This window comes from Ochotona princeps, chromosome 2 (genome assembly GCF_030435755.1).
Source record: "Ochotona princeps isolate mOchPri1 chromosome 2, mOchPri1.hap1, whole genome shotgun sequence".
Classification (NCBI taxonomy): Eukaryota; Metazoa; Chordata; class Mammalia; order Lagomorpha; family Ochotonidae; genus Ochotona; species Ochotona princeps.
Genome location: NC_080833.1, coordinates 64260391 through 64285439, shown reverse-complemented (window position 1 = coordinate 64285439; position 25049 = coordinate 64260391). Strand labels below are relative to the sequence as shown.

Here is a 25049-nt window from a genome sequence, read left to right as displayed (position 1 = left end):
GAGGGAGGAAAAGAGAGAGTGAGCAAATAGGAGAGTGTGTGAGTGAGCGAGCTCCATTAGCTGAGGCTGCACCAGGCTGAAGCCAGGAGCCAGGAACTCTGGGTTCTCCATGTGGATTTCACAGGCTCAAACACTTGGGCCTTTTATCCTCCACTGCTTTCCTGAATGTGTTTGTGGAGAGCTGGATCATAAGTGAAGTAGCTGGGACTTGAGCTGTCATTGTAATGACATGTGATCATTTTAAGCGGTGGCTTAATCTGTGTGCCATGATGCTGGCCCAGTCTACTTTCCTTCTGTTTTAAGGTACTGAGACAGATAGTAATGAGTTATGTGGTGAGACATAAATCCACACATGATGTAATTATTTAGTATAAGCATGATACACTTTTAAAATCATATCTAACTAAAGGTCAGGTTGTAACTTATACTTCAAAAAATAAGTGATGTTCATGGTGATTTCATGTTAGTATGTGTCTTCTAAATCATAGCCAATGGTTAAACTATATTTTACATGGTTTTACTGTTAAGGTTAGTATATTTCTTTGTACTTCTTTGAAAATGAGGTATAGTGAAACCTTGGATACCAAGAATGTCAAGTAACTTCTGGTAATAAAGAGAATATGAAAATGGCCAATGAATTAACATTACATACAAAATTCCCAATATTACTCTAGATATATAACAAAAACTTTGCTTGTAATGACCTTGGTAGTCATAGCTTCAAATTTTATCAGAAAGGAGTATTTCTCAATAGAAGAACGCCCTGTAAGCATTCAGAATGAGATGCGATGTTTCACGTTTCCAACACAAGACGTTAATATAAGTGAGAAAAGCGATTTGAAGTTAACACTAAAGAATAATCAGTTGATTTCACTTTTGCAGTTAAAGCTGACTAGATTTCCAGATCTTTTATAAAATACCCAGATGCTGTATATGTGATTGAAACACCTTTTAAATACATAACTGAGCTACCAAGGAAGTAGAAGTGTAGACAAATGACATTGATGAATGGTATTGTTGGCTTTTTCCAAATTGAACTAGAACTGGTGGCACTCCCTTATTGAGTGGAAAGGGCCAATCTGGTTTTAACTTTCTAAATTGTTTCTGGATGGTAGCAGCTCCTATTCCAGATGTACAGCTTCCCTGAGCAGTTGGCAGCTCAAGTGCAGCCTCCTTGTTTTCTTCTGTAAAACCAGTTAAGGTTTACTATAAAAAGGGACTTATCCGTGTGGTAGAGTTCTGCTCCAGATTTAACTCTCTCCAGTCATTGAGGATTATAATCTCCTTCTTTGCCCAAACTTTGGTGATGTGTCCAACTGCTGTTGAACAAAACCTGTCTGAAGATTCCTGTGTGTCATCCTGCTGTTGCCTTACTTGTGAGCAGAAAATATTTACAAGAGCCCATTACAAAACAGTCACTCTCTATAGTGTGCTCTGCTTTACTGAGCTTCAGAGAGAACCCTTGAGGAAAAATACATAAGTAGCTAGGACCCCAAAGGTATGTGAACACTCAAGACAGAGCTGTCTAAATGATAATTACTGCTATAAAAACCTGGAGTTTTTGACTAAAACAGATTTGTGTGAGAGTCAGGACAAGAGACAGTGGATTCATTTGTGAATACTAGGGGTAAAGAACTGCATTAAAACAGTAACTTCCAAGATTTTACCCTTAATCAAAGAGCAGACTAGAAAATCTAGCAATCTTGAGTGGAAGTACGTATGGGGATACCTCTGATGTGCTTAGTGTTCTGACCAGGGCTGTGGAGGAGGGGCATCTATGAGGATATGTAACTATAGTCATTACGAACACTTGGTTTAGGGGTGTAATCTCCTTCTTGCCCAACAATTTTAGATAAAAACTCTGTTGCATTGATGCTAGATTGACAGCAATCCAAAACAAGATAGCAGGGAATTGAAATTCTCTTTGGAGGAATCACCCTCAACTGAGGCTCCTAAGGGCCCTTATGTATTAAAATTCGTCAAAATACAAACATGATATTAAACTGAAAGCAGTTTAAGAATATAAACCTCCATGAGAATATTAATTTTTTAAAAAACCGAGGAGTATGAGAGTGCCACAAACTTAATAGTAGAAATGCTAGCTGCTTATTGTCTCGCAGTATGTGTAGGTCACGAGTCTACATATGGACCAGGTGGGTCTTTTGTCCAGAGGCAGAGTCTCACCAGCTGAAATCAGAATGTCAGCTGATGGTGAAGCCTGAGTCCTTGTCCAGTCTAACCTATTGCTAGTAAAAGTTAATTCCTTCCACTTTGAGCTGAAATTCCCCTTTTCTTCAAAGTGTTGACCAAGAATCATTCTTAGCTGCCACAGGTTGCCTTAATTCTTTGTTCCATGTGCCCTCTCATAGGGAGTTTCTTCTTCAAAAGCTGCAGTAGAATCTTTTACTCTGACCTTTCTGGTTTTAGGAAGGATGCGGTTCCTTTTAAAGTCTACTTGATTAGCTCTAGCCCAACCATGCTTATCTCTTGATTAACTCAGTGTGAATGATTTAGGGACCCAATTACCTTTGCAAAACTCGTCAAATTGTTATACGGCAAGTTATAATCAGAAGAAGGAACTCTATCACCTACAGTCTTGGCTATGCTCAAAGACAACAGGCTTTAAATACCAAGAGATTATCTTGTTAGTTGTGCCCAACACAGCATCGAAGATGAAACAGAATTAGACCTACAAAGAGATTATATATTTGATTTACAGATATACAATTGGAAATAACCATATAAATTGTTTTTTTAAATAATAGGAAGAAATGAAATACACAAGAATTGTAAGAACAAATGATAACATTTGAAAAAGGTGATAATAGAGCTTCCATATTTGAAAACCAAAATTGTGAAAATAAAACTGTAATGTATTATCTAGCTACTGATACTTAACATGCCATTCCAAAAGCTAATGCCATTAAACAACAGCTGTCTGTTTAGCTTATGTGCTGAGGGACAGCAGTTTAAAGGATGCTCAGATGCATAGCTCTTCTCGTTCGTGTTGAGGTTTATCAGAATTTGTTGTCATTTCTGGCTTGTGATCTTGGCTGCATCATCTCTCATTTCTGGAGCTTCTGATTTCTCTTCAGCTCCCAAGGCTATTCAGCTCCTGTATCCCCCAGGAGCTTAGCTTGGACAAGTTCACATGGCATAGTTAGGGATTCCAAAGGTTTTCAAGACGTTTTGGTGCCTCCATGTAGAACTGGATCTCTGTTAAGTTTTTTATACCCTGTTGTGCAAAGGGAGTTACAATGCCATTCCGAATTCAACTACTGTAGAAATAAGACTGTAGCATTGTTGGAAGGAGTTATACAATCAAATCACAAAAGATATGGATAGGCTTAAGAAGGAGTAGCATTTATAAAATTAGGCATAGTTAAAGGGAAAAGTAAGAAAAATGAAAGATAAATCTGAAGAGATAATGTGAAAGATAGATGAGGAGATGTAAACTACAGAAGACGGGGTATAAAGTGTAAAGGTGATATTAGAAACTATTGGCTACATCAAAATAATATTCCAGGGAGGTGACATAGCGGGATACAGAATAACCAAAGGCATTATTAGAAGAAATAATGGTTTATGCTTTTGGATTTTGAAGGAAGTTCACTGTGTCCAAAGCAGTGTAATAGGAGGAGCTGAGCCAATCACTAACCAGGAGCTTCTTTCAGGTCTCCTCTGTGGATCTTTAGGCCCAAAGTCTTGGGCCATCCTCCATTGCTTTCGCATGTCATATGCAGAGAGCAGGATCAGAAATGGAGCAGCCAGAATACAAATCAGTGCCCATATGGGATGCCCTCACTGCAGGTGGAGGATTAGCCTGTTATGTTACCACACCTGGCCTGTCTATAAACTTTTAATTGTCTACTGATATAGCCACAAAACATTTAAAACAAAAATTTACCAACTGAAAAATGAGGTTGAAAAGTTTCTTGTTTCAATGAAATATTTTACTAATGCATTATCAGAAAGTGATAGCAGATCCCCACAAAGTTTTAAAAAATGTAGCTATCAGCTACATAATCATTAACTTTAATCCAGTAGATTCAGCAGTTGGCGGATAAATAATGAACATTCTCCTCAATATGAAATATAATATTTATAAATTTTAGCCCACAGTAATGCTAAAAATCAAGTTATAACAACTATATTGTGTTGGAACTTTAAGGAACATAGTTTCTATCCAAAATTAATTGATGTAATAAATAGGAGAAAAATGAGTTTTTTAAAGCCCATGTGTTTGGAACTTTTGAAGTATTGTTTGATCAATTCTTAGAATGATATGAAAATCAATTGAAAGTTTAAAAATATTTGGAATTGAGTAATAGGCAAAATGTTAACTATAAAAAAGTAATTAGAAGCAGTTTATGCTTCAATGAGATGAAATAATTTCCATCAGGATTTTGCTGCTCCTAGCAACAACTAGGATATTTGGGCACCGCCGTATTTTTAAGGATAGAAGAGAAGTGTAGAGATAAGAGTGACATCATAAAAAAGCCCAGATTTTGGAGAACTTCGCAGAAGTTAATTGAAAATTTGTATCTACATATCCCAATTTACAAGTTGTGTGAGGAGGCCAAAGTTTCATCATCTAGGTTTGATGTAGACACTGGCCCTTACCTGACAAATAGAGAAGCTAGCAAACTCTTTGGTTATTCCCGATTAATTTAGGAAGGAGTGTTGAAACTGTCATTCAGTCACAAAACTAGTGTCATTGTCAAGATGCTTATTTAAATAAAAAAACAGTTTCCTTTTCAAAATATTTGCCAAATTCTGAAGCTAAAGAAAGATCAACTGATGGGGGAAAAAATCTTTGTAAATCAGAGCTGAATTTACTAGTGCTAGAGTAAGGAGACAAAGATCTTCAGGGTGTGAGTTCCCTATAAGATACCAAGCAGGGAATTTGCTAACAATTTCTAGCCACCTTTTGTAATTATTCATGTTGATTCTGTGTACAACAGAAGCAGAGGTCAGCAGACTAAGGCACATAGGCCAAGTCTGAAGTGCTGCCTCTTTTTAAAATAATATTTTATTGGAAACAATCATGTTGTCTTACATATTTTCTGTGGCTGCTTTCATACTATGATGACTGGGTTGATTTGTTAAAGACTGACTCAGAAAGGCTAGAATACTTATTTGTTCTTTTATTGAAAAAAAAACACAACAAAACCTCTTAGATCTCTATGCTATAGGTTAGGTGGAGGCAGGGTAGCCAGTAGTTCAGTGAGGCTGTGGTTCAAGTTCTGAAACTGTACAGAGTGACAGGCAAAAGTCTTAAGCTAGAGACTTTTCAGAAACAGATTGCAGTTTCATCCTCACCTTGTATGTGCTGGGATCCAATATGGGTGCTGGTTCATGTCCCAACGGGTCCACTTCCCATCCAGCTCCCTGCTTGTGTCCTGGGAAAGCAGTGGAGGGCCCTGCACCTGTGAGAGGGATCTGGGAGAAGCTCCTAGCTCGTGGCTTTGGATCAACTCAGCACCAGCTATTGTGGCCATTTAGGGAGTGAAGTAGTGCATGAAAGCTTTCTTTTTGTCTCTTTCTCACTGTAAATCTGCCTTTCCAATAAAAATAACATAAATCTTTTAAGAATAAAAGAAGAAACTTTGAAGGACCTCATTGTTAAAATAAGGGTAAAGTAGACTTAAAGTTAGAGTGACTGACATCTAAATTCACTTCAGTCCCTGGATGAACTAAAAACGATTTTATCACCATTGTTAACTGTCCAGAGAGGAAAACATGTAAGTAAGTAATAACCTTCCCAAGTAAGTAATAGTATTACCAACAACTTTTTTTTCTTTCTAAAATATGTACTGTCCTATGCACATCGAAAATTACTAGTGTGTGTTGCTATATACCAATGGAAGAACAGAAACAAAAACAATATAGAAGCAGACCCAGCAGTTATCTAAAAGCTAGAGTAGAAAGACAACATTTTAAAAATTGAGTGTTTAGTGCATTTAAGAAAATAGGAAAAATATTATTGATGTAGATGATGAAAAAGGTGAATAATTTTACCAAGGAGTGTGATTGTAGCTGAAATAATGACATGAAAAGTCTAGAATTGAAAACTAAAATATCTAAAACTAAAACTCATGTTATGCCTTAAAAGTGACTTGGACATATCAGAAGATATAACGAATGAACTTGAAGAGAATGCACTAGAAAATATCCAAATTAGTAGAAAATAATGTAGGTGACATATTAGAAAGAATACATTTTATAAAGCAGAAAATTAGATTGAGGAAAATGCTACAGTGTAAGTAGCATCTGAATATAGAGGACAGATTGCAAACTGGTATGAAGTAATCTTTAAAGAGATACTGGACAAACATTTTCTAAATGGCATGCGTCAGACCATACATTCAGGAACTCTACTACCCTAAGCAGAATGAATGCAAAGAAATTCCCAACTTGACATATCATAGTCAGTTTTGGAAAATCATAGAGAAAAATCTTGAAAGCCTGCTATAAACAATGGAAACCATAAAATACTCTCATTATGTTTAAAGCACTGAAGAGGAGAAAACTTTTATTTCATGCAGAGCAAACAGATTACTGAAGGTAAAATATAGATGTTTTCATGTAAAACGTAAGTAACAGAGAATTTGCTTCCAGTAAACATGAAATGAAAAAATATAAATTAAATAGATTTTTTTTTTTTGCCAGAAAGAGGGTTGATTCTGAAACACCAAAAATTAGCAATAAAGGAAGAGTGAGAATAGGTAAATAATTCAGTTAAGATACTTGGATATTAATTAGAAAGCATTCTGTTTAGAAATACAGAATTAAAGTTTATGACAATAGTAAGTAGATAGGTAGATAGATGGAATTAAAATACTGTACTATTATTGCAAAAAATGGAAATGATCAGAATGATTAGACTAATCCTAAACTGAATGTTGTAGTGTCCAAGGCAACTACTCCAATAATGGCAAAAATATATCTTTCAATTTAACAGAGGATCAAAAAGGATTAGTAAAATGCTTGTTTAATTTAGAAGAAAAGAATAGCTTTATACTTATGGGAATTAGGATAAAAGATAACCTCAGAAACTCAGCTGTGTAAGTTATTACATTTAATACATTGTACTAAAGAGTAAATTGACCCTACAAATTGAAAACAACAAAAAACATGCTATTTCCATAAGACAACTTCAAGATAAGGATATAGAGATCATTTCTTGGATATGTTGCTGTGGGGGACACCCTCATCTCATGCTAGAGTGTCTGCATTTGAATAGCAGCTCCACTCACAGGGCCATCTTCCTGCTAATGGTGTATGCTGAGAGGCAACAGGTAGTGGCTCAAATATTGTGCCACTGCTAGTCTAGTCGTGTGAGTGAGTGAGTCCCTGGCTCCTAGTGTTGACCTAGCCTGGTCCTCTTTGTTGTGGGCTTTTGGGGAGTAACCTAGGGGATAAAAGATGTTTCTGTTTGTGCCTTCCCAAAAAACAGAGAAATAAATAAAACAAAAATCACTGGAAATGAGACAAAGATAATACTTAAAAGGACAGAATGAAATAGTGGGGTGGGCATTTGGTGCAGAGAGTAAAATAATGCTTGAAATACTCACATTCCATACTGGAGTGCCTGAGCTTGTGTTTGGGTGCTACTTCCAATTCCAGCTTCCTGTTAATGTGCCTGGAAAGCAGCAACAAAATGACTCTGTGAATTGCATCCTTGATAGCTTTTAGGGCAGCCAGAAGTGAATTTGTGTTTGCTGGCTCTTTTCTTTATATGTAAAGCCTTCCAGCCTGTCTTTTGAAACAAAACTGTCCACAACGCCTGCGTCACCGTGTACCCCAAGCCAAGTGGAGGGACTAGGGTTACAAAAAAGACAACACGCAGTGGGTCATTCTTGTAAAGAGAATGCCGTTTATTGAACTCCAGTCTGCCTTTTTATACTCTCTAGTTCCTCCCAGTATTTTTCCAATGCTCAAGGAGCTCCTAAGCTCTGCCGGGGGCATCTTGATAAATAGGAAGCAGGGAAGCAGGAATTTGTGGTTAAGCCAGGGGCTAAATGTATCAGGCCAAGATTGTGCATCCTGTTACCCCTTGAGAAACAAGCTAAGCTGTGGAGTTAACCCTTGGGAGACCAGGCCCTGCAAAAACTGGATAAGAAGAATATGAAAAACATAGAGGCAACCTCACATATGATTTTGGATGTTAACATCAAATAAAATTCAAATCTAATGTATAAATAAGCATTTCATTAACAAGTGAAAATTATGTCAAAATTGCAGAAAGGATTCAGAATTTTGAAATATATATATAATTCAGCATATTAGCAAATTAGATATTTATAATTTATTAAATACAGGAAACCATTTAAGTAAGTAGTCAATCATCAAGGATAAATTTAAAAGGACACTGTGATGTAATAAACTAGAAATAAAAAAAGAATTACCTTAACTAAATGAAGGACATGAACCTAAAACTAGCAACAAACTTTATACTTTAAAGTGAAACTATAAAAGTATTTCAGCGAACATTAGGGAAAAGATAAAAATACATAGTGTGATTCGTTGGTTCATCATTACAGTACATGTTTCAATGAATAGAGTAAGGTAATAAATAAGATGGGAAGTCTATGGAAGAGGAAAAATAACTTTCTCCTGGTTTACAAACAATGTAACAGATAATCTAAAATAATCTGCCATTATTAAGTTTACTAAAACAGTTTAAGGGATTACTAGGTAAAAGATCATCATCTGGAACTCAATAGTATATCTCTGTGTATATTTACATACATGTAAATAAATATAAACATATGTAAATAAACAGCATAACACATGTATATGTAATATTACGCACATATATTGCATATATTATATATGTAATATTACACATATATGTAGTATTTCATATATATATATGAAATACTATATATATATATATGGAAGAATAAAACTGGCAAAAGCCAGAAGCCATTTGGATATACATTTTAAAAGGTGTTCTTCTTTATGGTGATAACTATAAAAAAAATGTTAGGGGCTGATGTTGTGGCATAGTGGCTTAGGAGTGAGAAGAACTAAGTTCATTTAGATGACTAAGAAATATAGGCAGTGGTGGCGCAGGAGAGTTATTTATTGTATCTGTTACTAAATCTCTCTATTTTAAAGTTGTAGTGACCAAAGTAATGCTACACAGGAAAATAAGTGTAACAGATTATAAAGCCCAAACAGACCTAAGTATAACATTATTTGGCAGATAGTGTTTTATAAAAAATTAGGGGAAAGGAAGAAGAAAGTTCATGTTGAAGAATTGGTTTGCTACAGAGGGAAAAAAAAAGAAATAGATTAAGAACTTCAGTGTAAAAAAAGAAAATATCACAACTATTGGAAAGTGTCTTTGATTTAGGACTAGTGAAAGATGTCATGCTACCCAGATCATTTAGCTTCAACTCTACACAGACATTCATTGTGTTTACAAGGTAACTGATTGGGTGACCTTTTGGAAAGCCCATCTATAACTGCTTACAGACGAGAGTTTATTTTCAGAGTCCTTCAAAGTGAAAAGTAGAGCTTTTCTTTCAAAGACTTTATTATGTAAGCTTTACTGAGTTACTTAAAAGATGTTCTCCTTTTTTTAAATTAATGTGTACATTTTTTATATTATGTTACAAACTACCAGTATGTTCTCTTAATTGTTAACCTTAGTAGTTAACCTTTGTTCTATTTCACCTTATGTTTTTTTTCCCCTGGCTGTCAAAGTTCCTTGTGGTTTTGGTTATAACCAAGATTACAGTTATATCCTTGGGGCTTTATGCTCCCACGAGGTAAAGACATAATTGGTTGAGATAGTAGAGTTTTATTGAAAACAGATTATCAGAAAAAAAAAGAGGGTGAGGGTGAGAAACACACATGGACAATGAGTGGGCCCCTGAGAACAGATTTAGCCAACCAGGCAGTGGGCAGCAATCTCTTTATGCTGTTTTTGGGAGGAGGATTTGTGGACATGCAAAGACCTAAGCCCACTGTGATAAGGTAGATTTGAATAGATAGTATTCCCCCTCAGTAGGTATTTATCAAGGTCAGAAATTTACCATGCATGCCCTAATCAGCCGAGATATTCTAGATAGCTGTAGGAGCCAGAGCCAACAGAATCTTAGGGAACAGAATTCCATCATGGCATTCACAGGGTCCTTCCTAATTGGGCTCACTTTCCCAGGTGTGAAGGTAGCAGTGTGTGTCTCAGTGGCTAATGAGTGAGTCCTTGTAGTTGCATTTTCATATCTTTTCTCAGAACCCTTTAGTTTGATGATGTGAAAGATAGTGATGCAGGGTGTTTGGGAAACTTCATCTGAAAGGAGGTGATGCATTAAATTGTTTTGTCAATGCTGTATAACCTATCTTCCTAGAAATAACCTTCCATGGTTCTTGAAATCTTTCTGGATTTATAACAGAATTTTATATTTGTATTTCTTGATTAGTAAACATGAGTTATTTTCTATCTTAAATTATTTAAATTTTTAGATGTGTCATAGGGTTCCAGTTTTGTAACTTAGCACACAACACTTGTTGTCAATTGTGTGACTACTTGAAAATTATTTAGTAAGTTTAAGAACGGATAATATTCTATCCTTTCTCTAAAGATTTTAATAGGAAAGTAATTTGGATGGCAAGCGGCTACCATGTGGGCTAGCTGCCCATGGGTGAGGAGGCCCATCCCTGTGCTTGTGGAGGCAAGGGGATGGTTCCAGCTGGGGTGTGGAGAGACCTGGGACTTCCCATCCAGGAAGGGAGAGTGAGCCTGGGGATCTCCCCAGGTGCATGGTCCATGGATTGATCAGGGAGGGGGTAAGGAGATGTGTGGGTGGGAAGAGCACTGAGGGAGTATGTTAAAGGCAAGGAATGACTTCTGAGGCACTCCCATCAACAAAGCCACCGTACTTTGAAGTAAGTGAGAGGGCTGAGGCTGAGCTGTTTGGAGGGGGGAAGCCACAGGACTTTTATGGGTTACGAAGATGCACCTGTCAATGAGGGAAAGCTTAGCTAGGCTAGTTAGCATGGTTCACAGCTGACCACCACCCACCAGCGTACACTAAAGCCTGCCTGGCAGGGCTAGATCACATTACCCATCAGTGAGAGTTGGAACAGGAGATGGATAATGTTAGATTTGGTTGTGACACTAACCAGCAGACAAGAGAACCCAATCCTGGGACAGATTCTATGGCAGATATGTGGGCCTACCCTTTTGGAACTGCAATTTTTGCTGGCTTGCATAAGAGCTGGGAGTGGTGACACTCTGAGCTTAACAATTACCATGGAACCCTCTGACACCCATACATACTGAGGTTGGGAATGGGCCGGGCTGGTCCAAGCTGCAGCACCCACAAGTGCACCCAAGAACAGGATGTGGGGTGGGCTGGGCTGCAACAGACACCAGCGCACACAAAGGCTGACACTGTAGACTGTGCTAGGTAAGGACCAACCACCTACTGGCACCTGTGAGATCTGGGTCTGGGAGTGCCCCTGGGGGGAGATTTGGGAAACTCCCCTGGTGAGCCATAGCTCCCACTGGTGAGCATGTGATTCAGGCCCGGGTGTTGGTCTGGGCAGACAAAGTGTGAGGTTGGTTCTGGGGGCAGAGAGGCGAAGCGGGTGGGGATCTGGGGGCAGAGAGGCTAGACCAACCTTAGCTCTCTGGCATGTGCAGAAACCAGGCTGGAGTGCAGGTTTTGCCAGGCTAGGCTATCACACCTATGGTTTGCATGAGGCAGGAATGAGAGCAATGGACAGGGATAGGCTGCAGCACCCTCAACGAGAGTTAGGGCTGTGGATGGGCAGGGACAGATCAGGCTGCAGCATCAATGGCAAAGGCCAAGATGGACCATGAACTATGCCAAGCTGGGTCAGAGCAACCACTGGCACAAGCAAAATCTGTGGCTAGGAACAAGCCTGGTTGGGGGGCTGAGTGGATGCCCTGGCTGGGTTGCAGTTCCCACTGGTGAGCATGAGAATGTTAATGGGGATGGCATTCTTAGATGGACATGATTTCAGTGTCACTTGGCTTGGGTGTGGACTTGGGTGAGAACTGAGTGTGTACTGGGTCTAGGGTGCATCAGACTGGACTAGACTCCAGCACTCACTCACTGGGTACTCATGAGGAAACCAGATAGAGGAACTTGGGGAACTGCTTTATCAGGATGCTGTCCCTGCAGGTGAGTGCAAGAACCAAGGCTGGGATTATCTCAGGCCAGGCCAGGGCACAGTACCTATCATCATATGTATGGCTCAGGTCTGGGGGCAGGCCGGGCTGGGCCAGTTCATAACATCCATTGGCAAATCTGAGAATCAGGATGGGATGCTGGACAGGCTGGGTCGGACAACAACACCAGCCAGTTGACATTAGGGCTGGGACTGGTAGCTGGCTGGTCTAGGCTGGGTGGTGGCACCCACCAACAAGAGCTGGAACTGAGGGTCGGCTGGATCAAGCCAGGCTACAGCACCTGCTGGCAAATGCCAAGGTGAGGTGGCCTGTGCCATACTGGTCTGTAGCACCCACCACTACATGTGAGACCCGGGGGGAAGGGTGTGAGTCTGGTAGAGGGAAAGTGTGGGCTCCCTTGCTGGGACACTGCTCCCACTGGTAAGCCTGAGAACTGGGAGTAGGGACTGACCAAACTACATAGGGCTACAAAACCTGTTGATCTAGATGTGAGCTAGGATGAGAGTGAAGCTGGGCTAGCCAACTATATCCACTGGCACATGCCTAGGCCAGAGTTGGTATTGGCTGGTTGGGTTTTGCCACAGCATTAGCTGGCAAATGCTGCAACGAGGGGCAAGTCCTGACAGACTAGACTGCTAAACCACCTGGAGAGTGCGAGATCTGGGATTGGAACTGGCCTGTTAGGTAATCTCTGGACACCTGCCTGATATGCTGCAGTTCCCATTGGTGAGCATAAGAATCAGGGCTGAGGGCAGGGCTGGCTAGACAGGCAGTGGCACCTACCCTCATAAGTGTGTGCTGGATAGTGGGGTCTGTTGGGTTGAGCTAATAAGATTCAACACCCATTGATATATACAAGATTGAATGGGTTGTGGGACATATTGAACCAGTCTGCTGCATATACTAGCAAGCACAGGAACCAGGGCTGGGACCTGGCTGATGAACATGAGAGCCAAATGTGTTGGGTTGGTCTTGGCCATAGCATCCATTGGTTTATGTAAAAGAGAGGGTGGAGGCAGAACTGACCCAGCAATTATGATTACCAGTGTATGTGTAGGCTGACATGTGTGACAGACTGAGCCTAACCCCATACTGGCAAGCACACACAGGAATCGGGTCTGGGTTCGACTTACACGAGGTTTCATTGGGGATCCTGCCAACTGAACCACTGAACTCAGAAATCCAGGCATGGGGAGAATCATTGAACCTGTGGTCTGACCGTAGAGAGCACATGTCAAAACTGGGCCTCCTCAGGGACTAGGATGCAGCAGTGGACAGCATGCCCAGATGCATATGGAGAGCATGGCAGTCCATTGGGACCTGCAGAGAACATCTGGATGCATAGCAGAGAAAGGAGAACAGAACAAATGGCTCAACTAGCTCAGCCAAGCGTTGACAGGAAATATCTGGTTGAACGGAGACTCTGGGTTGGACAGTGTCAGCAGCTTGACCTTGGAAAAATTTCCTCATTCTTGGATTGGCAAGATCAACAGCATTTCGGAACTATTACAACCACTCAAGTGGAAATTTTTTTTTAAAGATTTATTTATTTGTATTACAAAGTCAGATATACAGAAAGGAGAGACAGAGAGGAAGATCTTCCGTCTGATGATTCACTCCCCAAGTGACTGCAATGGCTGGTGCTGCGCCGATCTGAAGCCGGGAACCTGGAATGTCTTCCGGGTCTCCCACGTGGGTGCAGGGTCCCAAAGCTTTGGGCCGTCCTCGACTGCTTTCCCAGGCCACAAGCAGGGAGCTGGATGGGAAGTGGAGCTGCCGGGATTAGAACCGGCGCCCATATGGGATCCCGGGGCGTTCTAGGTGAGGACTTTAGCTGCTAGGCCACGCCACTGGGCCCAAGTGGAAATTTTGGAGCAGGCCCCACATCAGGGACCCTGGAAGGATATTGGGTAGCCATTCCCCAATCACAGGTACTGGGATGACATTAAGGCTGAGTGCAGCTTCTCTTGTATATTCCCGTCTTCCCCCAAATACAGGAGGAAAAGGGGGGAAGATGGAAACAGTGGTCATCCTGATCAATTATGTAAACATCAAAAATAAAAGTAAAATTAAAAAATAAAAATACAGTAATTTGTTGTTTCTGTGACATACTTTGCTTCAAGAAATTCTTTTGATCTGTCATGTTGAAGTCTGTATGAACTGTTGAATTCCTGCTTTTGGTATATTTAGGTATTTTCTTCCTATTAATTTTGTAATATTTTAGTTGATATGTCTTGAAATTCTGTTGATGTTTTTAATTTCAAGTTTGTATCTAGCATAGCTAGATCTTTGTTGAATTTATGTTCAGTGTTTGGAAAGAAGCTTTGGCCTTTTCCCTGCAATTAGTTATGCTATTTTTAAGACCAGTAATCTGGTGTCAATATAGCATTATAAAATAAAACTTTACTTCTTCTGAGTCATAGATGACCTCAGTATGGGCACAGCAAATAATTTTGTAGTGTTATTATGGTAGTGATTATATAGTGCAGGGGAGAAAGATTTTTTGAGAGCACTGAGAATCTATGAAGATAAAGGAAATAAAGGAGTTGGGGGATTGATTGTGTAGAGTTTGGGGGCTTCATCACTTGCCAACAGTATTTATTTATGCCATGAATTTGAAAATCATATTATATTGGATCTAAAATTCATTAATTGAATAAAAATTCTAATTTTTATGTTCTACAAACACTTTTAAAAATAGTGAGCTAAATAAGAAACACACAGCTTTCTTATGCAGAGATTATTCCTGTATTGTTTAAACAGACTGTCTTAGTGAAGTATCTTAGAGAAGATTGAAACATTTGAAAATTTTTAAATTTTATGAGAAAATAGGATTAAATGATAAGTATATTTAGCTGTAAAATATTTGAACTTATACTTTTTTATTATATGCATACATTTTTACAAACTTTTTGAAAATCCCTTGTGTGTGTGTGTGTATTTCCTTATTGGTCATGTTTGGCATTAGCTTTAGGGAAGTAAGGATGACCATAGATAGTGATCTTAAAAAAAAGAAAAAACACAAAAACACTGTCTGGCATAATGGAAGGTATCTTGTGTGGGCCAGGGTGAGACTGGGAATACCTTCCAGTATTGGGCATGAAAAGAAAGAAGGCAGCCTAAGGTAAAAGTTCTGTCAAAGCTACATTTTATTCCAGCCACAGAAGGGGGTGCTGTTAAACTGAGGAATCTAAGAAGCCAAAATACCTCCCTTCTCCCTATTCACAAGATAATTTACTGCAGCTAATTCTGAAAAAGCCAGTACAAGCGTTCCTCAACAGAAACAGAAGCCGGCACCTGTGTAAAACTGCTCTGAAACAGACACTAGAACAAGGCTGTCAGCAAACTGTACATACGCATTCACAAACATGCAGTGTGAAAACAAAAAAGGTAAGAAAAATAGAAGAGAGGGCAACTGAAATGCAACACTTGAACACAAATAACCTCTATGATATAACCAGTTGTGTTGTAAAAAGGACACCAGGAGTCAGACATGAAAAAATTTACAGTTTAAATAGGCAGACAACAGGAAAATGGATGAGAGCTGACTGACTCAGGGAAAGAAATTGACAGAAAAATCAAAAATCATTTTGGAAACAACAACTAAATTACAGGCTGTCCAAGAGGAGATAGATATTACTAAAAATTTAGTAAGAGATATAAACAATAGAAATGAGGAAGATTCAAGAAAATGACACTGAAATAACAGAGATAAGAAGGATCAGAGTGAAGCAGTTAGAGGATTTCCATTATTTGAAGTTCAGAGTTTTGAAATAGAATAACAATGGAAAATGAACAGAAATAACATTTAAAATTATAATTAAATTACTATTTCAAAAAAGCTAATAATTTGAAACATTTTATTAAATTTAATGTATTTGTCTATAAAATATTTATCAAAATATCAAATTTTAAAAGATTTTTCTGTTCTTGCGTCTGTACTTTACTATTGTATTAGGTATGCATTGTGTCATCTGTACATCACCTGTTCAGTGTAGATCTTAAAATGTATTCCATGTAAAATAACCTCTAAATTGTTTTTCTTTTATTTTATTCATATATTCATGTATTCATTCAACAAACATTTATTGAGTCTTTATGATAAACATTGTGTTTACAGTGAGGCATGTGACATGGTTTTTATGTTTGAGAATGTGAAAACAATGTACCTAGATGGGAAGACACAACATATTTACCCCCCAATTCCCCCTCCCAAAACCCGATGACTTCCTGTACAGTGGTTAAGAAGCTGAGTAGAGATCAAGATGGCGGAATAGGGTAAGGACACGTTAGGACAGACGGAAAAACATTCAATCAGGATGAAGCAGAGAGGACATATTTCAGGTTGTAGAAAAGGACAGAACAACAGCTGAGGGGTACCTGGAGACTGACAGACACAGGAAAGCAGTGGACACAATGGTGTGGTGTTGCAGAGACTGATACTCCAGCACTGCGATCTGAACTCCACAGCAGCCAGAAATCCACCAGCAACCAGATGGGAAGGAACTTTCACTGGGAGCTCGGGAGGTGAACCCAGACAAAGAACTGTCCTTTCTGCTGGTCCATTTGATTTGACCAGGAGCACAGACACAGCAGCAGATCTCAGATGGGCAGTACGAGAACAGAGTGGATTTCACAGCCCAGTCAGCCCCCTAGAGCTGAAATGGGCGCCATTTTGTGTAAAGAGGAAAGGGCAAGGGAGAGGACGGAGCATGCGCTGAGCTGAGAGTGAACTTATTTCTGTCTTGGTAAACTGCAGCAACGTGGCATTCTGCAGGTTCCACTCAGGGCAGGTCTGGGATAGCCCTCAGATCTGACGGCCAGCAAATCAAGAACCTTAGTGGTTGTACATCAGGCGCCATTTTGGGCACTGTGGCAATAGCTTTGGTACTGCAGGGGACAATGGTGAACTGCACATGTGCTGATCTCGCGAGAACTTGCTGATGTCCGTGAATGCACTGGTCCCGCAGGAAAATAATACCGAGTGTGGCATCGTAAGAGCCAAAATAGGTCCGTGCGGCACCCAGACCTAACATCCAACAGGTTCTGACAAGATCAGCACCACCAACAACCTAATTATATAGGACACCTGGTGTCTCTCTAATCCTGATACCTGCTCCAACTGAAAGTGGGAGAAAGGATGCAGAGACAACAGTGCAGCCTCAGCACGGTATCACAGGAGGTGGAGAGTGGTGAGCCAGAATCTAGGGCTGTGGAGACCATGGTGGAAATCTGACATAAGAACCCAGACCTGGAACTCGCTGGAGGTTGTAGCACAAGTTGCTGCAAGGAAAAAGTTGTGTACCAACCGCAATAGGTAAAATCGCATTGTAGACCTGTGGGTGACACAGCTTGGAAACCTGCCAAAAGGAGAAGACTCTGCTAACCAGAAGTACAATGATCAAGAGCAAAAGAAGAGACAAAGGCACAATGAATATTCCCGAAAACTCCCCTGCAAAGGAGCAAAGGAATAGCACCTACCCAAACCAAAGGCAAATGGGAAGAACATCCCACGAAAATGACAACAGAAGACTAAACCAATGAACAACCCATTCCTAAAATGAGAGGACCAAAGTACCACCCATGTATATTAAACTCTGAATGTAAATGGCTTAAGCTCAATCAAATGTCATAGCGTAGTAGTTTGGATTAAAAATCAAAACCCATCTGTTTATTGGCTGGAGGAGACTCACTTCAACTCAGATCAGCAGAAACTATATCAAATGGGTTTTGTTATTTTCTGTCAGTTTCATCTCTTCAAAACACTTTCTTCTGATTAAATCATTCAATGACTTGTAGATCATGCAGTGGCATCATTTTCTTCAAGAAGGTTCTTGATTTTCATTTCTTCAGCTATACATTAGTCATTTATTTAACTTCTTGATGTTGTTAATTTCTTTTTTCTCCCGGATGTTGATTTTGTTTTGTGGCTCTTCATTTAAGGGGATGTATAGTAGCTGTGTAATGGAGACTGCCATATCTAGTAACAGGTCATTTAACTACAGGCATTGTAAATTTCTATTTTTCTTTCTGTTGTTGATTTTGAATCATGACTTTTCATTTAAGGGGATGTATGGTAGCTGTGAAATGGAGACTAATATTCAGATGTGAGGATGTAGTGTGGCATGCATTTCTACTTTCAGAGAGAGATGGAGTTACAATGAAACTGTTTACTATATCTTGACAATAGGATTCTGGACTCTCTGCCATTGTCCATGCCCACAATGATGGACATATGACTGAGTATGAAGAACTTTATGTTAGTAATAATATAGCGGAACTGGGTTGGAGGGAACTGGGGAGGAGATAAGGGAGTATGAAACTGTATTATAAAATAATAACAATAATAAATGTATATAAAAAAAAAGAAGCTGAGTTGAGTGCTTCTAAAGTCAGCCAGAGAATTGGGATTTGAGTTCTGGCCCTGCTCCTGATCCCAGCTTCCCTGTACACTCTAGGATGCAGCAGGTCGTACTGCAGCAGCCGTGGCCCTACCAGCCATGAGTGAGCCCCAGATGGGGATCCTGCCTGCCAGTGCCAACAGCAGCTTCAGCTTGGCCTAGCCTTGGCCTTTGCAGACATTTTGGGAGTGAATCAGTGGATGGGAAGTTCTAAGTAAATTAATAAATTAAGTTTTTTTTTAAAGTAAACAAGAGAATTAGTGTTTGGATCAAACAAATGTAACAGCATGGGGAAAGTAAGAGCGTCTTGAGTTGGTATATGACCTGCTTAGGGCAGGCCAGTATTTGGATATGGCCAGCAATAGGCCAGGACATATGGAAGACGCTGCTTAGAGGATAGGCTTGACAGTGGCTAGAGCCACCTGTGAAAACCTTTAAATGTTGTGATAAAAAAACACCCTAGGGGAGCAGAGAGATCTTAAATATTTTTAAATCAGAGTGAAACAATCTGAGAATGCTTATACTACATTAAGTGTTTATATTTTAAATTTATTTCACATTTTTCGTATTTAAATATTTGCCATGTTTAAAAATAGCATTTTCTTAGCTTTGTGATTTTTATTTCTTTTTTTTTTTTTATCAGCTATAAGGAAGACCAGATGGATGAGGAACTAATGGAACCTTTGAAATATGCTGAACAACTTCCCGTAGCTCAGATAATACACCAGGTTTGCTTTCCATGTTATTCTTTTGAAAGAAACAAAAGTTTTAATCTTTGAAAAGTAATTGCTTTTGTTATGTTTTTCAGAATCAATGTGCTGTAGCTGAAAGGCATTCTAGGCCCTCTGCCCCTATTTAGATACCACCTATTACTGTTCAGAGTCTCTTTTACAGCACAGTGGTAAAAGGCTACTTGCTGTGCAACAATAACATTCTTACTTATATAAAATACAGGGTAAAATCAGAATTATCTTTTGTGTGTTACTTAACAATACTTAATTTCAGAAAACTTTCATTTTGAACCATTGTATATAGTATTTGTTGGTGACAAGGAAAACGAGCTGAAAAAGTATTACTTGGTATAATTTTTTTGGAGTAGCTAAAATGTAAAAACAGTCTTACCCTGCTTTCTCCACCTCACGCCATTATCAGCCCTAGTAAAGTATAATTCTAAATGTCATGTGGGCAATTTGTTCATTTTCAATTATAATGACTCTGTCATTCCTTCTGGATAACTATAATCTTAGAAAAGGCAGAGTTATAAGTATTTAAGCTTAGACTTTGTACTGTAATATTGACAACATAGAACCTCTGCCCTGCTGGGCCAGAATTTAATAATTTTAAATGATTTGTTGACTAGAGTTATAGTTTTTAGACCTAGAAGAACCTTCCAGATGATTGGAAATATTAAAAGCCTTCCTATGTCAGAATTTCTTAGAGTTGTTATTGATGTTAATTTTTATTGTCAGTCTTTCCATTTGTCACTTTCAATAAAAAATGTATTTAGCTGACATAGATCTATTGGATGGAGTCCTAGTTTGAGCTTATTACAAGAAATAGAAGCTTTTACTTTCAAATGTTCGGTATCTAGAGCTTTTTATCAACATTAAATTTAGTATTAAAATTTTGTGAGAAATTACCAAAAAACAGTCAGAAGTTTGCTTCTTTAGGAAGCTCATCTTGCTTGATAATCAGGTCCAGTTTATATGCCAGGAATTCCCTAGTGTTGTTGGAGCTTAAATGACCTAAGAGTCTGCAAATGTCACATTTAAAATTCTGTCTTCATGGCTGACTCTCAGCATAAATGAATTAAATAGCAGAGCAGGCAGCAAGTCAATATGTTCTTAACAGTAAGAGTGAGCAATGAAACAGTTTGTGGTTTGTTCAGAATAGGCAAATAGGATCTTCCCAGAACACTTTGCCTAGAGTAAAATCTGAAAGCAGAACAAAAATTAACCTTTAAGATGGTTGACCAGATGAAATGTCAGTAATATTTTTATAGCATGAATGAACCAGTAACTACCTGGTTTGTGTAACAGCTGCATTTTGCTATTATACATTGTTTTAATTTAAACATGAAAAATGTTGACCTGGTTAAAAATTGTAGAGTGTAATTTTTTTAAACAAAGGAGCAACTGTATTAAATTTAATATTTAATTATCCTAACTAAAATTCTGTGGTATTTGGTTTTATCAAGTTTGATCTTTAAGAAATTTTTTTCTGATAGGAATTGTATTGAGTGGAATTAACGCTATTCCCCAACAATAGTGGAAAAGGTCATTGTTAATCCTTTCTGTTTTTATTTCTCTGTTTTGATAGTGCTGCATCTTAGATACTATAATGATTGTCCTATGTGTGATCTTTAAAAAAAAAAAAGATTTATTTTTATTGGAAAAGCAGACTTACGGAGAGGAGAGAATGAGAAATATTTTCTGGGCACTGGTTCACTCCCCATGTGGTTGCCATGGCCAGAGCTAAGCCAGTCCAAAGCCAGGAGCCAGGAGCTTCTTCTGCATCTGTCACGTGGGTGCAGGGTCCCAAGGCTTTGGGCCGTCCTCGACTGCTTTCCCAGGTCACAAGCAGGGAGCTGGATGGGAAGTGGAGCAGCTGGGACAGGAACTGGTGCCCATGGGATCTTGTGCATGGAAGACGAGGACTAAATCAATGAGCCATTGTGCTAGCCCCAGCCTTTGTGTTTTTTTAAGAAACATCAGTAATATTGGAAAAAAATCACTTATCAATGAATTATCACCCTTAAGACTAAAATACACATGACAATTAGATCTAGCCAATTCTATAAAAGCTTTTTACACTTGTATATGATCATTAGCATTATTGTAGTACATATGCAACCTCACGTGTAACTCTATTTCTGAAATATTTATTTGTTTCACAGCAGAGAGAAAGAGACACAGAGAGACAGAGAGCTCTCCTTTGTTGGTTCATTCACCGAATGCTTACAGTGACTGGTGTTGGTCAGCTGAAAGGCAGAAGGCAGGAACCCAGTACAGGCCTCCCCCATGTGTAGCAAAGGTTCAGCTACTTGTCATTGAACAATAGCTCTAAGATAGCACAGTGGTGGGAAGGAGGAGTCAGGAGCAGAGCCAGGACCCATACCCAGGCACTCTGATGTGGGATGAAGGCATCCTGACTGCCAGGCCAAATGCTGCCCTCCAACTGTATTTTTATGAGAAAAAATCTTGTATTATGCATTGACTATCTCATATTGTATAGAACTTATTATTTCCATTTGAAGTTACATATAAATCTCTTATTTCCTACTTAAAAATCTGGACAGTCTTGATTTCTTGGCATTTCTTTCAACAACTCGCCTTATGCCATGTTTGCATGTGTCTGAATGGATATACATGTGTTCTTTTTATTATTATTATAATTATTATTATTGTTATTGTAACGTCAGATATGCACAGAGAAGGAGAAGAGACAGAGAGGATGATCTTCCATCCGATAATTCACTCCGCAAGTGGCCACAACGGCCAGAGCTGCACAGATCTGATGCCAGAAGCCCGGAGTCTTTTCTGGGTCTCCAGGCAGGTGCAGAGTCCCAAGGCATTGGGCCATCCACTAGTGCTTTCCCAGGCCACAAGTAGGGAGCTGGATGGGATGCAGGGTTGCTGGGATATGAACTGGTGCCCATGTAGGATCCTGGCATGTGCAAGGCGAGGACTTCAGTCACTAGGCTACCGCTCCAGGTCCTATATATGCATTTTTAATGATGCCTTAAAAGTGAGAGTCACCACCTCTTTCAGCACACTCACTGCTGGCACAGTTTAGAAGTTACAGGCGAGATGAAGACTGAGAGAAGGGCAAGGGACAGAGCAACAGAGGAGTGAATCTCAGTCTCTTGAAGGATTCATTTTTTTTTGTTGTGATGCTTAAGTTATTTTTTGTATGCCTAGTGCGGTAGCCTAGTGACTTTAGTCACTCACCTTGTGTGCACCAGGATCTCACGTGGGTGCTGGTTTGTGTCCCAGCTGCTCCACTTTCCATCCAGCTCCCTGCTTGTGGCCTGGGAAAGTAGTAGAGGACGGCCCAAAGCCTTGGGATCCTGCACCTGTGTGGGAGATCCAGAAGAAGCTCCTGACTTCTGATTGGCTCAGCTCCGGTGTTGCAGCCACTTGGGGAGTGAACCAGCAGATGGAAGATCTTACTCTTTGTCTCTTCTCTCTGTAAATCTGCCTTTTTAATACAAATAAATAAATATTTAAAAAAAATTTTTACAATATGGAGCTAGTTAGAATTATCATGGTTTCTGTATGTATTGCCAAATGATTTATCCTAGAAAATATGATTGTATATGTAGGAAACTTAAGAGATTGAATTTTACATATGAGAATTACAAGGTAACCTGGTGAGATAGCCAGATACAAGCTAAATAAAATTGATAGTCTTTCTGAATTTTCAGAAAAACACAGAATTGGAACCAGTTAGGTAGAGGGTACCAAGTGCTTGGGCCATCTTCTGCTGATCTCCCAGGCCATAAGCAGGGAACTTACACAATAGTAAGTGAAACAGCCAGCACACAAACCAGCGTCCATATGGGATGCCAGCACTGCAGGTAGGCACTTAGAAGCTTAGCCTACTACCCATGACCATGTCCCCTGGGAGCAAGTTTCTAAAAACTAAAAGAAACAGACAAAACAAACAAACAAAAAAACTTGATTAGGGATCCTTTGGTAGATGCTTACTGGAGGTTTAAAATATGTGAGGGATTAAATTCTTGGACTGAGCATCATGAGACAGTTCCATCTTTGCTGATTCAGCCCTGTCCAGTAAGACAAAAGCTCTATGAAACAAAACCCACAAACGTATTTAATCTTTTAAAACTTAATGTACTAGAATAAGTTTCTTCAACATAGAATATTATATACTGTTTTTCTTTGTGTATTTTAAAACCATATTCCAGGAATTTTCTGGATCCCGTTATTTAAATGATAAGATTTCTCATAAATCGTTTTTGACAACATTAGTAGATTGAAAGACTTCCTTTTTTCAAGATTTATTTATTTGTATTAGAAATGCAGATTTAAGAGAGAAAGAGTTATAGAGAGAAAGATCTTCCATCTGCTGCTTCACTCTGCAGGTGGCTTCGATGGCCAGAGCTAAGCCAGCCCAAATCCGGGAGCCAGAAGCCTTGAGCCTCTTCTGGGTCCCCCACACAGGTATAGGGTCCCAAGGCTTTGGGTCATCCTCTTCTGCTTTCCCTGGCCCTAAGCAGGGAGCTGGATGGGAAGCAGAGCAGCTGGGGCACGAACCAGCTCCGAGGTGGCATGTCATGCTTGGAGGTGGAGGGTTAGACATTAGAGCCATTGTAGCAATCCTAAGATTTCTATCTTTAATTGCATCTCTACGCAGTGCATGTGGTGTGATATAGTATAATATTACTGTTACATTTGACAAGCTACATATCTGTCCATTACAGATTTAGTTTTTTGGAAAGAAGGCCAGAGTTTCCTGGTGGAAACACTTAAAATCTAGATTTCTTGCACAGTCTAGTTGCTACTGTTATACTTTTTTAGTCCTGAAGATTTTGTTTTCTGGTTTAATCCATTCATGTAGTATCCTAGTATATCAGTTGTCTGGTTTGGGGGATATTATTGAAATTTATGAGGGCTGTCATTCCATTGTGTAGACCTGTTAGGTGCATTACAGGATATCTAGCATCCATGATCTTTCCAAACACTTGCTGCCAATAGCATTCCCTCAGCCACTGTGACTCCAAAAGGTACCCTCACCTTGTCCAAACTCCCTGCTTTCCATGTAGGACAATGCCAACTTCCACTGAGGTACAAGTAATTGCTGTATCTGCTCACAGAACCACAGTATACTACAGACAATTATTAGCTATGTGTACTCTTAGAAACTTTTATTTATATAAAATCTAGCCTGTTAACTTTAGAAGTGTGGTGTTTCAGAATATATAAAATTGAAAATCTCTTCTCACTTTTCAACTTTTAAAAATTTTGTATTTGACTGCAGTTTTGTTCCTGTCATGATGTGACATGGGTTGAGAAACATTATGAGTTTTCTTGTCCTTATGTACAATTACTGTTTTTTTTATTTTGTTCTACTATAGCTCTTTTGGCATTCTAATGTTTCTCAATTTGAATAATGCCTACCCCATTATAACTAAACATTACTAAGAGTTGAATGAACTGCCTATCAAATAGAAAGTCTCTGACACCTTCTTTTGAAAAATGTGGCTATTGAATGGCTATTGAGTTGTTGCTATCTGGAAGCTCATCAAAAGGATGCCGAATGTGGATCACTCTCTCTCTCCAGTAATGACAGAGTTGAGTTTTCCCTAAAAACAGCTACTTTAAAAGTGAAATATAATGAAAAATATGATACCATTCATCTGTTTTCATTTAGATTGTTAGGCAAATAACAACGAACTGTTTGAAGGCTGTGAGCTGATATTCTTTTATCAATTGAGATATATTTTAAAATTA

General features: G+C 39.1%; 1 protein-coding gene across 1 annotated transcript in view; it reads left to right on the top strand.

Moving 5' to 3' along the window:
• PIGK (phosphatidylinositol glycan anchor biosynthesis class K) overlaps positions 1 to 25049 on the top strand; it is a 111627-nt gene that overhangs the window by 65150 nt on the left and 21428 nt on the right. The window contains exon 10 of the mRNA XM_058658202.1: positions 19220 to 19304. Within this exon, the coding sequence (XP_058514185.1) occupies positions 19220 to 19304 (85 nt within the window). The remainder of the gene's footprint in view (positions 1 to 19219; positions 19305 to 25049) is intronic.